General features: G+C 41.4%; 1 protein-coding gene across 1 annotated transcript; it reads right to left on the bottom strand.

Annotated features, from left to right (window-relative positions):
• Positions 1–3,830: 3,830 nt before the first annotated feature.
• On the bottom strand, positions 3,831–21,576 carry shprh (SNF2 histone linker PHD RING helicase). Its single transcript, XM_034675686.1, has 30 exons — positions 21,444–21,576; positions 19,616–20,209; positions 19,303–19,432; positions 18,952–19,170; positions 18,546–18,624; positions 15,523–15,673; positions 15,277–15,379; positions 14,930–15,186; positions 14,187–14,834; positions 13,701–13,952; positions 13,473–13,551; positions 13,177–13,340; positions 12,783–13,039; positions 12,416–12,537; positions 12,071–12,159; positions 11,718–11,810; positions 11,497–11,604; positions 10,383–10,525; positions 10,124–10,297; positions 9,940–10,002; positions 9,613–9,838; positions 9,388–9,525; positions 8,796–8,897; positions 8,622–8,693; positions 6,328–6,516; positions 5,988–6,080; positions 5,810–5,896; positions 5,512–5,690; positions 5,131–5,211; positions 3,831–4,394 (listed from the first exon to the last, which is right to left on the bottom strand). The coding sequence occupies exons 2-30, from the start codon at positions 20,198–20,200 to the stop codon at positions 4,298–4,300; spliced, it is 4,980 nt and encodes a 1,659-aa protein (XP_034531577.1). The 5' UTR covers positions 20,201–20,209; positions 21,444–21,576; the 3' UTR covers positions 3,831–4,297.
• Positions 21,577–22,379: the final 803 nt, after the last annotated feature.

Below are 22,379 nucleotides of genomic sequence, written 5' to 3'. Positions count from 1 at the left end.
GAGACATAAATGAAACACTTTTGAGATCTCCTCTCTAAATTTCTTTTCCTATGGGACTTGATACAGCCTGTCACCTTGCACTCTGCAGATACCCTTTCACTTTAACAGATTCAGTTTTCAACTGAAATCAAGCAAACTTACTCATAGGTGTGAATGCAGTAAAGGCACAAAATGCAAAAGGACAGATTGACAGAGCGACTTTCACCAAAAAGAATCAAGTTCAAAAGTAACGGTGGTCCTTATGTAACTGAACTGTGACTTCTGCAGTTAACATCATTTGGCACACAGTGAATTTGAGTGATTCTGTTGAATATTCAGCTCTCCAGCAGCTTACGTAGGTTAAACCATAAAACGGGGATGAGTGAAAAGGTTGCGTTCCGAGGTTTGTCTGGACTCCTGCTGAGTGCAGATGGAGAGAGGACTTTAACTCCAACACTTGAGACATCTTTTACTACCTCTTGGTAAACAGTCCCCCACCCCCTGACTACAGGCACCCCTGACAGGTCTGTACAGCAGTGCAACAGGTCTTCATTATTCAGCGTCTGAACCGCATGGACTTGCTTTATAAAAGGGTTACATCAATGTTCCTTGTCTCACAAATTTGGCAGAGTTTTTCCTGAAATGTGACCGAGGCAGGAGCCGTCATGTTCCAATAAAAAACTCTGACCTTTAGTCCTTACAATTCAGTCTCTTCTTCTTCTCTGACGGCAGGTTTAAGGTCAAGGTGAAAACAAAGATCTGCAGCTCTGGCATTCTCCCCCTTTAGCAACAGACGCCTTATCCAGAGCAGACCTACTTTTCTCAGCCGCTACGCTTGTAAAAGTGCTGAGGTGGAGCACAGGGAGATTTCCTCTCTGTTGAGAGCAGTGTTAACCTTTTAATGTTCTTTACAAGAAAAACCTGCACCATTCCAAGAAAGCAATTAAATGACACTCGTGGGCTGAAGTAGGGATTTAAACCTCGGCAAAGTTTGAATTCACAAGAGAGGCTGGATTGAACTAATCAGGGTGTCAGCTGGTAAATGATTTATAGCCTCCCTTTTCACTGAGCCTCGACAAATAATCATCATTCCCATGTAAATCCTGATAATTTAGAACTACAATAGCATTCAGGGTCTTTTTGCTGCTGTGAATAAGGTCCTGCTCTGTTTAAGGGAAGGAACAACGCTGCCCTTCTTTCTTGACATACACACAACCCCCTCCTCTTTTCTTTTCTCTTCACCCCTTTATGTCTGCGCCCAGGGTTTGTGCCTTTCTCTGTCCATCTTATTATACTTGCTATGAGCTGATTCAATGGTGTGGATGTGCACACAGAGCCTCACAGTCTGCATTTACGTCACAGAGGGAAAAAAAAACGTGTCCAGAAGGAGCTTCTAAAGTTATTTTTACTTTATGTAAATAGTAAGTCCGTTTCCGTCACATGGGGGTCCTGATTGGGGGTCCAGTTCCCACAACAACCACAGACATCGTAAAATAAGTAATTTATTATGAAGGCGATCTTATGTTGTTAATAATGGAGACCAAGTGTTGTTTGTCTTCTGCTTTTGTTGAAGTTGTTCTAAATGTCTCAGTTCACGTGCAACATTTGATTAGTTACACTCTTTGATTCATGCCCCAAATAAAAAGTCATCACAGACAAAGCTAAAGTTAAACGTAGAGGTTTTTACCATTATTGTTCCACAGTCAGAGAGATTTGTCTTTATGCTGAAAACATAGTCGTCTCCGATCTCTTCGCCACGGCACTCTGGATCATTTAAATGCAAATCCCAAACCTAAACATGAAGAACACAGACACAAAAAAAATCTAGAGAGGGGAAACTGCACAGACAATACTTCAGGATATTAGTGCTGAGAAATGTCAACTTTAAAGAGGAGTACTTTTGGGATTTGTTGGTGCTCACTTACATGAACTGGAGGCTCTTTGTTGAGGAAAAAAGCACTGGGGATGACAACCTCCATGTGGTCATTGGTGCAGATGACAGTTTCATTGAGTTCTAATAAAAAGAAGAGAAACAGATTCAACCTTGAAAGAAAAATATGGAGTTATTGAAGGTTTTTTGGGGCTGTTATTTCATAACTCAATAATTCTTTATTTAAGGCTTTTAATAAAGATAGTTGCATTAATTTTTTTACAGACTTATGTTAAATCTCAAAGATTATTTCTATGTTTAGATGCAACACATAGCCACCATTTTTCAAAGTACCAGCTGTTCTGTAAATACTTCTGTTCTGCTGAATTTAAAAAGGAAATATTGAACTTCACTACATTTATCTGACCCCTTAAGAAGTGTTCAGATTAGATTTTTTTTAAGATAATTAAATTACCTTTATATAAGATTAAATAAAGTATTTAAAATTAGCTTCACATGAACCAGCTTCAACATTAAAATGCTCTTTGTAAAATAATTCATCATGTAAGTAACAGAAGTCTATCAAGGGTAGTTTTGCTACACTTTATGCTTTAACACTTTATATATCAGAAGTTTTAATATAGTGAGACTTTAAATGTCTGGATTATTCTTATATTTTGATCTTACTTACATAAGTCAAGTAAATCTAATTTATTTCCAGTACTGCTCAACACTTCATAACAAATAGCTCTGCTTTGATTGGACCTGATCTGACTCGATGGTCTGCTTCTCCTCTTAGAGCCCTAAGAGTCCAGAAAACTTAAACCAGATCAATACTGATCAATAAGATAAATTACTTTCTATTGACTTCTTGAGGAAAAAAGAAACAGTTTGTTTGACCCCTGACCCTTAATTCCCAGTTATGTGATGTGTGATGTGAGCTCACCCTCCTCCTCAGGCTCCAGGTACACCGTGGAGGTCACCATCCTCGTAGTGATGAGTAACCAGACAAAAACCAAACTGGCAGGTGCCATCTTCAAGGTCTCTTAGGCTAGTTTCCCAAATCTCAGCCCCTCCGCTGTCTTTAGGCCCTTTCCCCGAAACGCTGTGAATCTTCTGGGTACTCTACACCACGGCTCCTTGCTGTCACTACAAGACGTAGTACCCCTCTCTTACTCCAACCCTTGAAACAGAGCTGTAATGAACTAGGAGCCTCCCTCTGGCCTTAAAACACCAGCTTGAATGATGTCCCCACCAACAATGAGATTCCACACATGAATAGGGGGAACTGAGGGGAGTCCAAGGTAACACGTATGTTACCGCCTACTGTGGTCATGTCCTCTTAGTAAACATCTTACAACTGATTCTTGCTACAGGGAGCGGCGTGAAGGCCGGTAACCACGTAAAGAAGAACAACAGCTCAGGGCTGGAGCTCTTTGTCGTATATGGCCTTTGTCTGGACATTTTAAAATCTTTACTGGAGCGGGAATCCCAGTCAGTGCAGCAAAAGAAAGTCATTACAAGTCAAGGGCAATTTAGTCACGTTGCTAAAGGCCTGTGAGTGCATGTGTGTGATGGAAGTGACTGTAAAATACTCAAGTTCAAACACAAGGAAGGAAAGAAAGAAGAATCAAACATAAAAGCTTATACCATAACATATCCAGATAATTTGTTGGTTATTCGAGTGCAAAGATCTGATAATCGGTTCAATGAGGCAGAAAACTATTCACATTTTCTGACCTTTATGAGTTTAATTTACAAGATTAGTTTCCAAGACACTGAATCTTCTGCTTCTTTGTCTTGCAAATAAGACAGGCACAAGTGCTTGGACAAATTGTCCGCCATTGTTTCCGGAGACAAATAGCTTAAAGAAGATTGTCTGGCGGAGGGAAATCTATTATTTCTGCTCCTGTTAAAAAGTCAATGGCTTCCTTCCTGCTTCCATTTTTACAACGTAGAAATAAAGCACGGGACAAAGAGCTGCTCATAACAGGTCCACAACCTGCAATCAACAGACTTTTATTTCCTGAAAGTTGTAAGAGCACCTTGACTACTGATGTGACTTTAGCATCTGTACTCCTCCGTTTGGAATTGCATTAACTTACACAGAAGTTGTATATAAATGCATATACGTATCATTAGATTAAGACAGGTAACAATAATGTACAGGCTAGTCAAACATGATTATCAAACATACTTGAAGAGCAGAAGTTATTGAGTCAGTTAAATCTATGACAAGTGAGCCAAATACACAAACGCTCCAAAGAGGTCAGACATCTGGAATTCATTACAATTAAAATACATGTTTGAGTCGGTCCACCTGCTAAAATGTCCTTTTGGAAAAGTCTTTAAGAATGTTGATATAAAAAAGATAAAAGTGCAAAATCAGAGTAAAGAGTGAGCGCTCTTCATTAGGAAAACGTTCCCGGTGTATCCAGGTGTTCACATTCACTCCAGATGTTCAGTGTCTTCAGTAAACAGATCAGCCAGGTCGGCTACCGTCAGCACGGCCGCCTCCGAGTGCTTCATGGCTGTGCTGGTGTGACTAGAGTAAAAGAAAGAGCAGAATATTACTGGTCCTGTCAGTAAACTCAAGACTATATCTCTCTATATTTTCAATCTCTGAATACAGTGTAGTATAAATGTGTCTTTCTTGAGTTGCCTGTGATAGACTGTGGAGTGACTGTTTTTGCAAAGAACTCAGGACACTTGCAGGAAACATTTTAGTATGTCACGTAAATACAAACTCCCAAGTGCCTCGCCTCTCCTCTGCTCCAAGACAGCTCTAACAGCATGCAACACTCGCTAGCTGGCAGGAAAACATTTGGGAATTGTCTCTGCAACTTCTGGTAATCTCCCTGAGAATTTTTGAGAAGTTTCCATTAAACCTTTGGGAATATTGCAGGAACATTTTTTCTGGAATATTTACAGAGACTTTAACATTTTTTTCTTAAAGCTTCTGGAACTTTGGGAAATTTTCCAGGAAATAATTGGGAACTTTCTGGGAAACTTTCAGGAATTTTGAGGATATTTTCAATAAACTTTTGGGAATTTTTCAGGACACTTTCAGGAATCTTTCCAAAAACATCCTGGAATATTTCCCAAAAGTTTTCAGGAATTTTCAGGATTTTTTTTTACTGAAAACCTATAGGAATACCTGATTTTATTTAAAAAAAATTTAAATGCAAATTTTCCATACAATTTGGGTAAATCTTTCTGAAACTCAAAGGAATCACTTTTAAGGTGCTAAAATACACACTATTATTAACTGTGTCTCTCACCTCTTCTCTGCTGTCTTCAGCATTGCCTGCATTCTTTCTTCAATAGTGGATTTGATGAGGAATCTGTGAACAAACGTTGGCCTGGTGGGAAAAGAGAGCACCAGAGGGAATTTCCATTAAATGTAATTATAAAGTGAATACAGGTACAGATGTAAAAGAAGCCATAAAACCTCCAAGTAAAAAAAAAACACACAGCAGAGTTGACATTTCTGAAAAGTTAGGACTGTAACTGCAGTAGTCATAGCTGGAGGGGTCACAAGTTCTAAATGTTAGGTTGTTTATTACTTTACTTCTTGTGATTGAAACGTGATCACATCTTTATCAACAGGTCTAAGTCTAAACACTGCTGTCCACTAATAGACTTGAGTTCATGTTTCTTACTTGGTTTGGCCGATCCGGTGCACTCGGCCGATGGCCTGGAGCTCGTGAGCAGGATTGAGGATTGGCTCAACCAGCAACACGTGAGTCGCTTCGATGATGTTCAGACCGTTGGAGCCGGTGTGAAGAGGAAGGAGGAGGATGTTTATCTTTTCTTCATATTTGAAGGCGCACAGATTCTCCTAGGAAATTAAAACAAATGCACAAGTCAGAAAAACACTGGAGCTGACTTAGAGGAAGTGAGGGGAATGCTTTTGCAGGTGTGTAGTGTTTTAAACAGGTTTTGGTGTAAAATTCTAACCTGGAATTTGTGGATCCCATTGATCTGTGAGAACTCCATGCTGTTGTCAAACAAGGCTTTGGCGATGATGTCGAGGACGCACAGCCACTGTGTGGAGGAGAAAAGGAAAGAAGTGAGTCAGAACCAAACTGGATAACATCTGAATAAATCTCACAGAGCAGGGAGAGTTTGCGGTTACCGTGGAGAAGACGAGACACTTGGCCCCGGGGTCGGTCACTTGAATCTTCTTCAGCGTTCTCACTACTGCCTCCACTTTGGTAGAATGACTCCCCTGATAATCACAGGAGGATCAAAATTAGACTCTGGTGTCAGTCAAGAAAGAAGCAACAGAACTGTGTGTACAATTACAATGTCTTTACCACTGCTAGTTAAGGTTATAAATAACATATATCATGTTAACTATCCAAATAACAAACATTAACAGCTGATAGGCCCAGTGGAGCTAAACTGAATCAGTAGAATCGTTCCTAAACTCAGATTTGAGTCTGTGTCACGTGAAGAAGGATCAGCTGAAGCACCTTGACCGGTATGTCCTGGTCCTGACTGGACGACTGTGTGGTGAACACGTAGGAGATCTCTGTGTGCGACGTGGTCTGCCTACAGATGGCACATTTAATGGCACGCCGCCTCGATCCAACGCTGTACTGCTCCACGATGATCGCGATGCACTCGTTACAGAAGCAGTGGCCGCAAGTCAGCACGGCCCACTGGAGAGAGAGAGGGAATTTATGAATGGGATGATATTTATAAATAAACATTTCCAGCATTTCTGCCTTTAATGGATGAGACAGCTGAAGAGAGACAGGGAACATGGGGAGCAGAGAGCAAGGGAAGACATGCAGCAAAATGGTCAAGGTAATAAATTATGGAAAGAATTATGGAAAGAATTTCCACCTAATTAAAATGCATTCATTTAGCGAGACACAATTTAGTTGAAAAAACTAATTGTAAATATATTGCATGAACATAAAGTGTTCATGTTACCATTACTCATTTGCAATGTTTGGGTCCAACTTAATTTTGAATGGTACAATAACACTAATTAATCATGCTGACTGAACAAAACTAAAGTTCAATCCATCCATTATCTTGACCGCTTATCCTGTTCAGGGTCACGGGGGGCTGGAGACTATCCCAGCTGACTTTGGGCAGAAGGCAGACAACTATTAACGCACACACACACACCTACAGGTAATTTAGAGTGACCAATTCACCTGGGGAGCATGTTTTTGGACTGTGGGAGGAAGTACCCGGAGAGAACCCACATATGCACAAGGAGAACATGCAAATTCCACACAGAAAGGCACCCGAATCGTACCCGGAACCTTCTAACTTTGAGGCAACAGCACTACCCACTGCACCACTGTGCAGCCCGTATGTTCAATCATCAGAAAAAACACTTTAAAATAGTAATTATTGAGGAAATCAGACATTTTTGACATATCAAGAATGTTTACATTTAGCAGTTTAAACGTGCCGACTTAGTTTAAAGGCTACCAAGTCAAGATCCACACTTTCTGTTTGTCATTGTTTGCCTTCTCTTGGGAATAGAGTTCTAGTCCAACGAACCCAGTTTGTTTGTGGTCTTTCTCTAAACTTGACACCAACTGGGGCTAAACTAAGTGCTTACTGATTAAGACATTTCTCCACTGTAGAGGTCTCACGTTGCTGCCACTTCTGCTCTGGAGAGGTATTGCAGATGGGATTCCTACCTAAACCCTTTAGGTTGTGTGGACATAAAGCAGTCTTGTTGTTTTAGGGATTTTGCATGTTGTGTTAAAACTACATGATTTAAAAATGTTTAACCACTAAACATGAATGAATATAATAGAAGCTACATGTTATACTTATGTTGATAAAACAGACACCCATGTTGCTTTTTTTGAGTGTAGTAACCGCTGCGATCAGGACTATAGCCTCTGTACATGGTACGCGCTCCTAGACCGCTAATCCAACGGCACCCCAAATCCCACAAGATTTCTAACTCCTAACCCCTCAAAGGAGGAGGAGCTTAATCTGTCAGAATTTTACACCAACCAACCAAGGGAGCTGGATGCTCCCCTGGTGGTGAAGCTTTCAGCCGTGTGTCTGCCCCCTGGTGGCTGGCTGCAGTATAGGTAAAAAACTCTGTCTCCCCCATTCATTTGAATGGGGGAGCAGTCAAACTTTAAAAAATAAATACACGTCGTACGAATGTTTCTCACATCTGTATGCTGTGGTGATATGTAGTTAGTATTTGACTGTTTTGTGTTCAAGGCCTCTTTTTCCTGAAAAGTTTCTTTTTCGTTAGTTATTAGAGTTTAAAAAACGGGGTTTTACTTCCTGTTTCCTTTGATTCACAGCCGCCGTAGAGGGAAACTTCAAAGAACACACAGCGTCTTGTGACGTTACGCTGTAGGGTGGAGCTCGTTACAGTGGCTTCACAGACTCTGGCTGCACAATGGCTGCGCTCAGGAGCAGGATTTTTTGGCTTCAGAACCGTACAACGGGAAGAGGCGGAGCAACGCTGTCCATTTTTATTTACAGTCTATGCTTCCAACCCTCTGAGTGCATCAGGTATCAGATTAGAATCAAGAAGTTTTATTCTTCATGCCTGACTGTGCAAATAGTGTCACTCAAATATCAGATGGAGGGTACATGAATCATGTGCAGGACTTACTGGGTGGATGTGATACCTGTGTCTGAACAGTGGTTATAACACAGCCGTTCAGAAGGTGATATTTAATATATTGGAGATGAAGATGTTTAAATAATATTGGTGCAAAGACAATCTAAGACTCATTTAAAATAAAAGAGACAGAACAACTCTCACCTCCTGCCCCAGAGGCCGGGCACAGATGGGACACGGCTCTGGGTTCAGCCCTCCAGTAGATTTGTCCTGAGACTGGAATGAAGAAAGTTGTGTTTTAATCTAAGTGACTTCATTCTCAGTATTTGAAAGAGAGTAAAACCAAAGAATGTGTGTGCTCTGTGTGGTCAAAGTGACCTTCTCCAGGTTTGTGAGGTACAGATACTGGCCCAGCTTCTTTTGGAGCTGAGACTTAGCCACCGCCTGGTCGTTCAGAAGCTTCACTCTATTCTGCTCCACCTGCAAGCAAAACAAGCCGAGGGTCAGAGGTCAGGAATGCAATAAAAATAGTTGAGGCAGAATATTAAAGCCTTGGAAACTGGTTCAGTTTGTAGCTTGCACTTAACATTTTATTTATTATGTGCCAAAACTTGCAAAACCTGCTAAACTTGACAGAACATGAACTCTTAGATGATTCGTAGCTCACCAAACATTAACCTGAAAAGTCTCTGTAGTGTGACCAAATAAGGTAAATAGTTTCTGAGGGGAAATAGTGAGTGAACACTCTGATTTTTGATGATTTTACAGAAACTAATACTCCAATTTTCTTCTTCTTCAAGAGAGAGAGATCCTGCTTTTTAATCGTCTTAATTGTTTTGGAGCAAGTTTTTCTTTATTGAACTCCAGGTCAACTTTTTGATATGACACAGTTTTCGTTAAACTGAATATAAACATAACAGATTAGCATGAACATTTCATAATAATGAATGTTTGATTGTCTTTATCTCACCTCATGTGGCTCGATGATGTGCAGCAGTTTGGGCTTTGGCTCGTCGGGCAGACGAACACGGAGCCTCTCTGTAGCCATACCCAGCTCATCGATGGCCGACACATGATTCCTCAGCACCATCCAGTACTCATGCTGCACCTGAGCAGGAACAAGGGAAGCTCCCAGTTCAGTCAAACTTTACTTGGTTGTAAAAGAAGAGAGGTGGTTTTGAGAGTGCATACAAACCTTGTACTCCTTCTTCCAGTTCTCAAACAGCTCCATGAACGTGTTGCCCTCCTCCACCAGCTCCGGGTCCATGCGCTTCCATTTGGCGAAAGACAAGATGGCTTTAAGCGTGCGCTCGGTCTCGCTGGCTGCCCACAAACCTCTGCTGGTGGTGGGGAGACGGTCGTCCACCAATCCCTCTTCATCTTCAATCATCTCTTCAAAGATGGCCGTCTGACCCTTCACCCTGTCAGGGAAATATCTTCAAGGTTAGCACTTCATTTTTTAATCTTAAACCTTTTAAACTTTGCATCTGACTGACAGGTGTAAAAATGTTGCTTTACTCACGTGTGAGAAAACAGCTTGGACTCATAGTCTGTGAAAAGTTCATCAGCTTTGCAGAAAACACAACTGGAACATGAGAAAAGAGGAATAATAGTTATAAAATGATCAAAACAGAAGCTCTGATGTGATATTTCAGGTAAAATCCAGCTGTAAAGTTCTGAAAGGAAGACAGAAGCTGATGTCTTACTTGTTGAGTGGGAGTCTCATCGGCCTGAGGTGACAGATTGTTGCCTCATCGATCACTTTCTGTGAAGCCGGGCCTTCAAGACTCTTCACCGCGTCCCGTACAGTCTTCTGAGACTTCATCAGATCCTGCATTTGTGATGTGAGCAGGAACTGCAGACCTGTAGAATCCCGAAACCTGCATGATACAGTATTTGTTTTATTTAATCAGGCCTCAGTAAGGATGAACAGCTCTCCTGTTTCTTAATGAAGGAGTAGTTTACTTGTCTGCCATGGAGAGCTTGTGAGCTTGTTGTTTGTAGCTGGACGTCAGCTCGTTCTTGACGCGGGACACCAGGTCATCCCCAGTGGAGCCTCGGATCGCCTTCTGGATTACATCTAGCCACCACGGAGAACTCAGATTAACCTGGAGATAGGAAGTTTGAAAAATTGACCCTCTGTGTGGTGTGGTGGCCGGGCTTGGCTTCAGCCTCCCCATACAGACCCAGAACAGGACAATAGGGCTGAACGATTAATCGAATTCAAACCGACATTGCAATGTAATAGAATGCAATTATCAAATCGCAAAGGCTGCGATTAAAAAAAAAAAAAAAGTTTCATGTACACAGACGCAGCCTTACGTGACATGCATGCAGTAGGTGGCCGTAATGCGCCTTTCAGCTGATTTGCCGACGGCAAAAAAACTCAGAAGAACGAGACACGTGTGAGCGGGGGATGAAGAAAACAACTTAAGCCACGCTAAGTTTTGATTTGTTGTTTTGTTAAAAATGGCCTCAGCAGAAGAACCGATCATATTGGGACGTACAAAGTAATCAACACGCTGAATATCAACATGTGGAGCAGGCTTATAAATAATCTCCACAGACGCAGAATCAGTGAAGACCCAGACAACATGTGGATTTACTGCAAAAGGACAACTGAACAGATTCATATTTAAGACTCACAGTGTCCAGTTTTCTGTCTGCTGGTTCTTATTGAGAAAAATAAGCATGTTTACGTGGTCAGGTGTCAGTCAGGAGCGCAACCGGGTGAGCGTCTCCTCTGTGTGCAACACCTTCAGTCGGCTGATTCACATCCAAACATGCTTTAAACTTAAAACACTTGTTTGGCAGAATTTTGTTAATTAGTTGTGGTGAACGCTTACAAGACTGCAAGTCAAAGGATTCAGTAAGTTTACAACTGTAATTGAAGTAGATAAATAAACCGTCTTTCATATTAATTCATGCTTCATTTGCCTTTATCTTAACAGAAGTCTAGCCTATGAGAAAGAACAGTTTGAAAGAAATAATCGCAATTAGATTATTTTCCAAAATTGTTCAGCCCTACAGGACAAGCAGTATACTAGAAAATGATGGACAGATGTAACAGACTTCTTACTTTGCGTTTCAGCTCTTTAATGTTCTGCAGCACCGGCTGGAGCGCCTGAAGAGCGTCTGCTACCTCAGAGTCGTATTTGGTCATGTAGTGCTGTCGCAGCTGCTCCGCCTGCAGAGAACACAAAAAAGGAAATGAAATGTTAACAAATAAAACTCATACAGCTGAATTACTGAGAGCACGTGACTCCAAAAGTTCAGAGTGAGAAAACATTCATGAATTACCTCATCACTTAGTCTGTCGTCTCTTAGCGTGGGAGGTATCCCATGATGCTTTGCACTGAGCAGCTCCATCAAATTGTGCGTTGCATGAAGCCTCTGTTTGTCACAAAAGTGAAAAAGACACAATTTAACAACATGATTTATTTGAATTTCAAAATAAAAGCTGTCCAATAAGTTTAGAAAAGTTTAACATTTAATGTCTATTATCCATTAAACTGTTAAACATACTGATACTTCTTTCACTTTATTCCATCAGTCACTCTGTTAGAGTTCTCTTGTCAGATATCTGAAATGAAACCCTTCATATGTAAATCACAGCTACATGGTAGATCCATGAATGGTATGCAGCTGTATACCTGCAGAGAATCGGTTTTCAGTCTGCCTTTGTGCTCCTCTGATGAACGAAGCACTTCTCTGTACATCTCCACCGCCTCCACGAACTCATCTGCGGGCGACGAAAGACAGAGTGGTTATCAGTGACACTCAGCTGGTCTGTCACAAGAGGAGTAAATGAAGCATGCTATAGAAACCACCGCAGCACCCTCAGCCACATTATACATATGGACCTGCAAACAAAACGCCTGGGATTGAATCGTGTTGGGAAACACAAAGGTGAGATCGCAGCTTGTGTCTTGTTTGAACTGATTCCCATGGGAAACTAGGAGCAGAGGGAGCGCAGGCACAGAAGTGGGGATTTATACCTCTGATGATGTGGATTCCTGCCAGGCCGTTGAGTGCGCACACCAATTGTCTGTGAGCTTCTTCACACTCCACTCGACATTTCTTCTGCAGGGACTTCAGGAGCTCCTCCATGGTCATGGTGCTGGAGAGGCACGGCACAGACAAACCCACTCAACAAATGCTAATTACACACAGTGTGTCAACTTTAAATAAACACAAATGAACACTATAGACTTAACAAGCTAGCTGCAGTCTATTACTGCTGCTAGTGCTGTGATACTCTCTTCGGTCTAGCAAGACTGTTAATTAACTTGCGCAGCTGCTTTCAGATAAAGACCCCTCTTCTATTACAAGTGCCCTGAAAAGACAAAACTAAGAGCCACTTACCTTTTCTGTAGAGGCAGGAACTCCCCCCTCACAGCCTGGGGGTGGCAGCACGCCTGGCGCAGCCTCAGCAGCGGGCACAGGATGGTGTTGACGGTGCGGCGGTCGAGGCTGCCGAGTTTCAGGCTCCAGTCGGTGATCTTCCTGAGTTTGACCAGAGCGTCCTGAGAGCAGACCTCGTGCTGGCGGTGGTAGAAGTGACCCTCGACGGGAGAGAAGTGGAGCCAGTGCACCTCTTCTGTCTGAGCAGGAATCTGGATCTGGTAAAAGAGAAAACAGCTCATTGAATCCACCTGTATTCTGAATTCTGCAGAGTAACACTATACTTGTCATGATGAACAGTTTGAAGAATGAAGAATCAAACAGGTCACAGAAATGTAGAACTTTTGTTTCCTACCTGATCAATGACATCTTTCTTTGCTGATCTCCACAGTATCTGAGCAATGACGTAATACAGGGGCTCTGTGTTTCCACGACGATAAGGGCGATAAAGCAGATGGACCCACCAATGTTTGACCCAGTATGGGTCAAGTCCCAGGAAAAGCACCAGACCGTACAGATCTGCACAGAAACATTACATTGTCAGACTTTGAGGACATTTACATCAACTAAATATAGAAAAACAACATTTATTTAAAGCTTTCTCTGCTATTAGAGATATGAGCATCTTGGTAAGGATCGTTCTGGTGTTACCTTCTAAGCCTCTCTGCACAGGAGTACCACTGACGCACCAGCGATTAACAGACGCAAGACGCAGAGCCATCTCTGCAGCCTGAAATTAAAACAGAAATTAAACAGACAACCTGAAATGACACTGAGTGATACATTTTCAAAGTTTTGCATCTTGCATCTCTAACCTCTGAAGTAACTCACAAGCTAACTAAACCACATCTACTGTTTTGTGGATTTCCCTCCCCTCACCTTGGCCGTGGGACACTCAACCATCTGAGCCTCGTCCAGGCAGATTCTCCACCACTCCACGGCCACCAGAGGACTGGGTATGGCCATGTAGCGCTTCTGGTTACGAAATCGTCGTCCGTCCTTACTGTTACTGTGAGGAATGTCCACGTAGTTGAGCTCTGAACGCAGCACGTCGTAGGTGGTGATGACCACATCCTGCTCAGCCAGCATGCGTGGCTGGATGAATCCATGCTTCTTTACGCCCTGATAAACCTGAGATAACACACAGAAGGACGGGTTACTGGCTTGAATATGCAAGACACTGTGAGGAAGTGTGGACGTGTTTCATTAAGGGACTGATACTAACACTTGGAAACCCTGAGATAAAAACAACATCATGACTTCTAGCTCTCATGTATCTATCTTGGATTAATTATCTGTGAATGTTTCACTCCTGTGGATCTACAACATCGAACAAAAACCTCTTTTATCCATCAACCTGCTCACCAGCACTCTCAGCGAGGAGGACCTGATGTGTCTGTTGATCTCCTCCACCCACTGATGGCAGATGGAGCTCGGGGAGATGATGAGGGTGGCCCCGGTGGAGACGGGTTTCATGGCCACCAGGCAGTGAGGGCAGTAGAAAGGTGTAGTTTCCAGACTTTCTTCTTTGTAGTTGACACACTCTGCGTGCTGCCACAGCTGGCAGTTCATACACTGAACGCGAGCCTTGTAGTCGATAATACCCAGCTCGCCGCAGATACACTCAAAGCGATAGTCTGGAGTGTTGAAGGGGAAAACAGACACTCTGGTCGGGGTTTCACAGGCGTCCTCAAGCAGAGGAGTTTCTCTACTATCTTCAGGTAGATCATCCATTCTGGGTACCTCCTGTGTATCTGGATCACTTTTATCCTGAGACACCTGAGAGGCTGTAGTGGACGTTTCCAGCTTGTCGTCTGACTGATCTATTTTCTCGCTCAGACTTTCATCCCATTCCTTCTTTGTTTCTTTTCCCCCTGATACCAGATACTCAGATTCAGGGAAGAGCTGATCCGTTTGATCCTCTGTGAGAGAGTTTTGCAGCGCTGCTTCTGCCTTTTCTTTTGCTCGTCTCTGAAATGTTTTCCTGGGCGAGCACTCTGTAGATTTGGGACTCTAACAACAAAGAAATCAGACAAAAGTTAACCAAAACAACCCAAAAAGTAGCATTCCTATCTTTAAACAACTATACTTGAAGCTTTTAGTCTTACAAACTTGGATGCTGCTAATGTCTTCTTTGTTTCTTTGTAGTTCTTCCCCAGTTTAAAGGACCCCGCCAATCCTCGACCCTTCACCCGGCCAACAAGGCCTTCGTCTATCAGCTTCATCAGGGTCTTCTTGATGTGGTTGCGGTTTTTCAAGAGGTCACAACCGTAGGTGGCACGGATGTAGGTGAAGATGGCGTTGAAAGAAGCTCCTTTTCCCGATCTCATCTCCTTGATGGCAGTGAGGAGCATCACACGCACAGCTGCACAGAAATAACATCACAGAATCAGAATCAGGCGGCTGCGTCAGTAAGAGATGGTATTTCTGAGAAGGTTGTGAGTGAGTCACGTACTCGGGTGGGAGATTCTTATTTTAGGCTGAGGTTCTGACTTGCGTCGATTCACTTGATTCCTCTCAAGAGGAGGAGGAGGTACAAAATAATTTACAGATTTACCCTGCAAGAAAAGAAGAGAGAAAGAAGTACTTTTCATGTTTTTTTCCTCCAGAGAGATCTAACCACAACAACAACAACAACAGGGGGAAGGTTAAGGTAGAGAGAAAGACAGGAAGATGTTCTGTGTTTGTGAGTGATGCTCACCACAGGCAGGGTGAGGGCCTCCTGCTCCACGTCCTGACGGGTGTGAAACAGAATGAGAGCCAGAACTTCCACCGTCTTGCCCAGCCCCATTTCATCAGCCAAAATCCCACCTGGCCACTCCACACCTGCCAGGGGGAATTCTCGGATAAAGCTGCAAAAATGTGAAATAAAACAAAGGCATTACAAACAAAAACACCTGAATGTATCACTTAAAAACTTGACCATGAGTGTACAATTAAGAGGAGGTGACTGCATCTGCAAAAACACCAATAAAACACTCGTTGCACTGGTTGGAGAAGTGATTCATGGTCCAGCATGATTTGGTGCATGACGTAACCCCTTTCTCTCCTCACGTTTCCTGTCTCTTTCTCTAACAATGTCCCAAAGCGACAAAAACATCATGAAAAAAATGAAAATTAGGACCAGATTAAAATATATTTCCCTCCTACATCTACCTGTACCTATGGAAGTTCAGATTTATATCCTGCTGTTTGAGGTAAAGCTTTTGATATCTTATCTGACTTGGACTCTGGCTCAACCCTGAACTTTCATTTAAATATCATATTGATCATATTGTTAAGAAAATGATCTTTGGGATTGGTGCTCTGTATCGTTCAAGAAATTGTTTTACACGCACAGAAAGAAAACAACTTGTACAACAACTTATGCTCCCAATCATGGACTATGCAGACATTATATATCAGGTTTTATCCAACACAAATCTTCTACCTCTGAATGTCGTTTATAACAGACTCAGCAGATTCATAATTGGCTGTCCATTCACAACCCATCACTGTATTATGTACGATGAGCTCGACTTACCCTCTCTCCCAACAAGAAGACAACAGCATTGGTTACAGTTCATTTATAAATGTATACACTTTGATTACCCTGGTTATTTAAAACACTTCATGATCTCAATCTCTTCAAATTACCAACTCAGACACACAACACAGCTCTTCTTCTCTGTTCCTGCTGTCTCCAAGTCCACAGCTCAGAAAGCCTTCATGTTCAAAGCTCCCTCAGATTGGAACATCCTCCCTGCAGATATTCGGTCCATATCATACTTTCCTCTGTTTAAAAATGTCCTGTCATCCTATTACAGAACAAGCTCCACCTGTCCATAATAACATACTTAAACCCCTTCATGATACCATTGATTCAATCATACCCCCTATCACTCTTACTACTATGACTGTTGACCAGACCACTAGTATGCACTGTTGTGAACAAGATCTCCTGATTTCCAAATGTATGTTTATATGTGTGTATATATGTGTATATATGTGTGCATATATGTATATAGATACTATTTTTTCTCACTATGATCTTTCTATCTACATGTAAACATGTGTACATTCTTTTCTTTTTTTTGTAATGTAATGCTGTCGAACCTTGTTAAGTTTACTTATTTTTTTATTTTTTATTTTATTTAACCTTTATTTAACCAGGTGAGTTAATTGAGAACCAATTCTCATTTGCAATGACGACCTGGGCGAGGAGGCAACACAGGTGGCATGACAATAAATAAAAGACAAAACAAGAAACAGAGAGGACAAACAGAGAGACCTAGAGACAGAACAATACAATACAAAAATATGACAGCAGTGAACAACTTAAAAGCAATTTAAAAGCAAGTACAGTGATGTTGGGTTATGGGGTGTATTAGTTTTTTGAAAGTGGCGAGTGGAATGAGAGAGGTCAGCTTCAGGGATTGTTGCAGGTGATTCCAGTCATTTGCAGCGGAAAACTGGAAGGAGGTGCGACCAAAGGAGGTCTGGGCTTTGGGTGTGATGAGTTTGATAAGGCTACTTGAGCGCAGGCTCCGGTTTGTGCTGTGAAGTTTGATTACTGACTGTAGATATAACAGGGTTTTACCAGTGAGGGATTTGTAAATGAATAGAAACCAGTGTGTTTGCCTGCAAGAGTGAAGTGAAGGCCAGTTCAGCTGAGAGTACAGGTGACAGTGGTGAGTGGTGAATGGGGCTCCAGTGACAAAACGGATAGCAGCGTGGTAAATGACATCCAGTTTGTGAAGGAGAGCGTTGGAAGCGGACCTGTAGACTATGTCACCGTAATCAAGAATAGGGAGGACTGTCATCTGAACCAGAAGCTGTTTAGCAGAGTGTGTGAAGGAGGATTTGTTGCGATAAAGAAAACTAATGCGGGATTTGACCTTAGTGAGTAGTGTGTTGATGTGTGCTTCAAAAGAAAGTTTGCAGTCAAGCCAGATCCCTAGGTATTTGTAACTGTCAACAAACTCAATCTCCGACCTATCCAGGGAGGAGATTTTGAGGGGGCTGTTGGGCAATGGCATGTTTTTGTTAAAAACCATACATTTAGTTTTATTGGAATTTAAAACCAAATGGAGCCTCATGAGAGCATGTTGGACACTATGGAAACTGGCCTGTAATGTGGACAGTGCTGTGGTCAGGGAGGAGCTAGACGTATAAATAATTGTGTCATCTGAATATAGATGGGTATGAGAATCACCTGCTGCAAGGGCAATGTCATTAACATAAATGCTGAACAGTGTAGGACCCAATATACTCCCTTGTGGGACACCAATAGAGAGAGGCAGGGGATCTGAAAGGAGCCCCTCCACCCTTACAGACTGAAGACGATCAGAGCAGTAACTCTCAAACCAGGCAAGACAGCTCTCTCAGAGAGTTTTTCATTGTATATGTGTATTGGTTACTAGTGTGTATTATATGTTTGTCTTGTAGGACCCCCCCCGAAAACGAGATGATACATCTCAAGGGGTTATTCCTAATAAATATTTCAAAACTGCTATTAAAAGAGAGGTAAAGGGATTTTCATTACTGAAAAGAATTAAAATGTCAAAGCAAAAGTGAAATGTTTTGGTAAACCATTTTTCTTTAGTTGGTTTGTAAATTTTTCACACTCAGGTCTTAAAATGATGCTAGAAAAGAGGCTAGATATTCTTGCATAATATTGCTTATTTTTGCTACCATTGAGCAGATATTAAATGCATACACCATTAAAAAGGTTGGAGTTCTTACCAGCCAGTAAAAGGATTGTAGAACAACTTCTTTCCACACAAAGTGATCAACTCCCTCCAGAGGAAATGCATCGTTTGTTCTGCAAAGAAAAGGTAAATATCGACAGACTCAATAACACATATAAGAACTTTTTATTACAACTGTTGCTGCTGTGACGGCTCTTTGGTTTGGTGAAGTTCCTGAATTTCAGCACTGATAAGAGAGTGCGCCAAAATCCAAGTAGATACCAGTTTAAGGAAAAGAAAATGTGTTGTACGATTCTGCTTGATCTGGAGTTGAGTGCACATCTACCAGTATGTCTCCTCTTCAAAATCTACATTTCAGTTATTTCACATGTCATTTCAAAATCAGACCATCAGTTAGTGAAGCAGTAAATCAGTCCAGGACATTCAGCTCAAGTTGGTACCTTTAGGTGTAGAGTTCCTGAATTTCTCCCTCTGCAGCATCCAGTTGACGGCCTGGCTCTGATAGCGTCTGAGAACAGGAATGAGAGCTTTGTGCTGGACGTCGTAGGTCACCTCACTGCTTTCTCTCTGGTGCAGATGTCGGACATAATCGTAGAGCTCCTCCACATTTTGCCTCTCCAGATCAGTGTCACACTCATCGTCATCGTTTTCTACAACTTCTGCAGGGAAAATACAGCAAGAGGAATTCAGTCTTTCTAGTTTGTAATTATTATAAAGCTCCATTTTGTCTTTCCCTTCTTTTAATGGTAACAATGTGATGGTAATTGGGAACACAAGTACCAGAAACTTACCAGGGATGATAAAATCGTAGAAATATTCCATTATCTTCTGCATGAGCTGATTTGCTTTCTTCAATCGAGCATTTCCCTCGCCGAGGAACTCTGGCTTCCCAAGCCCAGTTTCCAGCAGGTAAATCCCAACCTGCAGCGTGCAGACAGACAACAGCTGATTGAAGAAGTAACTCTTTTCACTGGGGCACTTCTGCGGTGCTGTTGCAGCATCATTGTAAAGGTACAAAGGCATAATGGCAGCATCTTGCACAGTCAGCTCAAACACACTTGCAATCAACCATCAGTTTACTCTGAGATCTGAACACCTTCATACCTTAACAAACCCCTCCTTCCTCTGGTGGCAGAGCTGCACCACCCTCCTCTTCTGTGTCCAGTCGAGGTCCTCCAGCGGGATCACACTGAGGCTGCACTCTGCTGTACATGTGTCCTCATCAGGTCTCCACTGCTGTCCCGAGCTCTCATCAGTGCTGCTGTAACTCAGACACAGCTGGTCTCCCATCCTGTGCAGAGTGAACGCTCTCTGCTCATAGTCAGAGGGAGTCCACGCGGGCTTGATGCTGAACTCCCCAATGAGCGCTTTCCAGATGTGGCCAAGCTTCACAGCTGGCTCTACAGTGAGTGACAGGGAGGGTGCGGTAGAGGTGCTGTCTGAGGATGGACCGGGTAGTTCCTCTGTGAACCTTACAGAGCTGGTGGAGGCGGCCTCCGGAACGTCCTCTGTGGCAGAGATAAAGGAGCTGCTGGGGGTCGGTTCAGCAGGGAAAACAGTGCTGCTCGGTGTCTGGTCTTCTTCCGGGATCACGTCATGCTTGCGGTCATCGTGCATGTTCCAGTTCAACTTCTTCTTGTCTTCTTCGTCCACCCTCACAGGAGGGGCACGCTTTCTTCTGCTACTCATGATGAGACTCTAGAGGGGAAGAAGAGAGAGAGGTCATATATATCCTCATACGTCTTCTGGATACATCAGTAGTAATAATGCGTAACAGTATTCATGTTGTGTAGACAACATTTAAAGCCAAACTGATGACGACTAAAACTAACATTGACTAATACACAAGTTATGTGTTATTTTTATTGTGTGTAACTTCTTGTAATAACTGCATTTTAAAAATATTATTAAACATACTGAGTACATATTATTTTGTCCATGGACAACATTAAGCATTATGTAATCTTAAAATATATTTATCATTATTATTATGTGTTTTTTATAGCTTTACCCTCCTTCATTAAAATGCTTACAAAATGTAAGCATGTATTTAAAAGGCCCATTTTTTTTTGCTGTTACACTATGTAGTTATTTTGAATTTTTCAAATTATTTGATATGATTGGATGCAAAAAGGTGTAAAGGCTATACATAAAGTTAAAATAATGAAGACAAAAAATGGGGTAAAAATCCCTGGCCCTTTAATCCTGACCTCTTGGTGTCTTGGATTGTGGGTGTGGATCCCAGGGGAACTGACGATACGATATATTATGCAAAACAATATCATGTGATATTGTGTGGTAATAAACCCCTATACACTGCCCACAATAATAATAATATAATGATACAGGGATCGTTTTTATTATTGATAAACTGCAAGACAATCGTATAATGATATATCACAATAAATACAGATGAGAGTAGAACCTGTTCACCCTTATTTCCTTCATTGTATGGTAACCTCTGTATCAGGAGTTATTCAGACAGTCTACTAGGACTGACAGCTATCACTGTTTTTCCACATTAGTTATTATCAATGCTTTAGTGTTAACACAATGTGCGATTCCATCACTCACAGGGGGCTTAAATCAGCATGAGCTAACTTCAGTCTCTTCACATGTCCCTTATTGTTCACAGGATCATTATAGTGTATTAAAGAACAGCTTCAGATGCTCCCTTTATTAGGTTTCATGCATGAAGATGAGTTGCTCGTTTCGTTTAAGTAACAATCCCAGTTTAGAAATATTTTCCTTTCAATCAAATGAAGTTTTGGCAAAGGAAACAGGCAGCACTGCTACAATGTTATGAACCCTGTTACACAATGAAACCACTTCCAGGCTCTGTGTGTGTGTGTTTGTGTGTGTGTATCTACGTAATGTATCTCTCTGCAACGAGCCACACATGTATTAAAGATCAATCATATTGTGCACATACCGGTGTGGGTTCTATCGATGCATCAGAAGTCGTTTCATATCTCTGGACGGACAGACAGAAAGACTGAAAGGCACCAAAACACACACTTCATTTACCGACTCTAACGTTGCTGTTCGCCATTTTTAAATACAGGAAGTGACGTCAAATGGGAGGGACGTCTCAACTACTGCTACAAAGTTATTACAGTCATTGCGATACTCTGAATAATGTTACTTTTATACAAAGATATGCAGTTTAATTTGTATTAGCTCTGCACATAAGAACAATAGCAAAGTTATTACATTTTTTTAATCGTACTGGGATAATTTCACTTCCGCAAAAGCACATTTTGTAACAGGAAACCTCTATTTAACTTTTTATAAACACATTTAAAATGTTTATGCCTTCTACTTTTGTCGCTTTCTCAGCCCTTGGCATATGTGTTAGTTCGTCTAATTACAACTGTATTATAGTCATAAATTACAATAAAGACTACCAAAACAAGCCAAATACTAAAAACCTAGGATTAAAGAGATAGTATAGTGATTCAGTTGCTCACTAATCTTTTACATTATATATTAAAATTTTTTTTTTTAATTGTGCACCAAAATTAATATATTAAATGTATGTCTAATCTACAGAAGCCCTAAAAGGACATGGACTTTTAGTCACATTTATTCTGCTTTATTTATTTATGTACTTATGTATTTATTTAATTATTTATTTAAAGTATAGCATTTTCTTTTCTTTTAATGGTTTAATATTTTAGTGATTTATTATCTAAGAAATTTGTTTTATTTTTCTGATTTTAATTTCCTGTGTTGAGTTTTAACATCTTATTTTACCTACAGTCTTTCCTCAGTTCGTTCAGCAACTTCTTTTTTATTTTTCATTTATTTATTTTATTTTTATTGTTTTTATTACTATTGTTGCATATATTGTGTTCTTAACCTTAGG

The sequence above is a fragment of the Notolabrus celidotus genome, chromosome 22 (genome assembly GCF_009762535.1).
Source record: "Notolabrus celidotus isolate fNotCel1 chromosome 22, fNotCel1.pri, whole genome shotgun sequence".
In the NCBI taxonomy this organism is placed as follows: Eukaryota; Metazoa; Chordata; class Actinopteri; order Labriformes; family Labridae; genus Notolabrus; species Notolabrus celidotus.
Note: the sequence above shows the minus strand (reverse complement) of the source record. Positions and strands in the feature narration are given on the sequence as shown.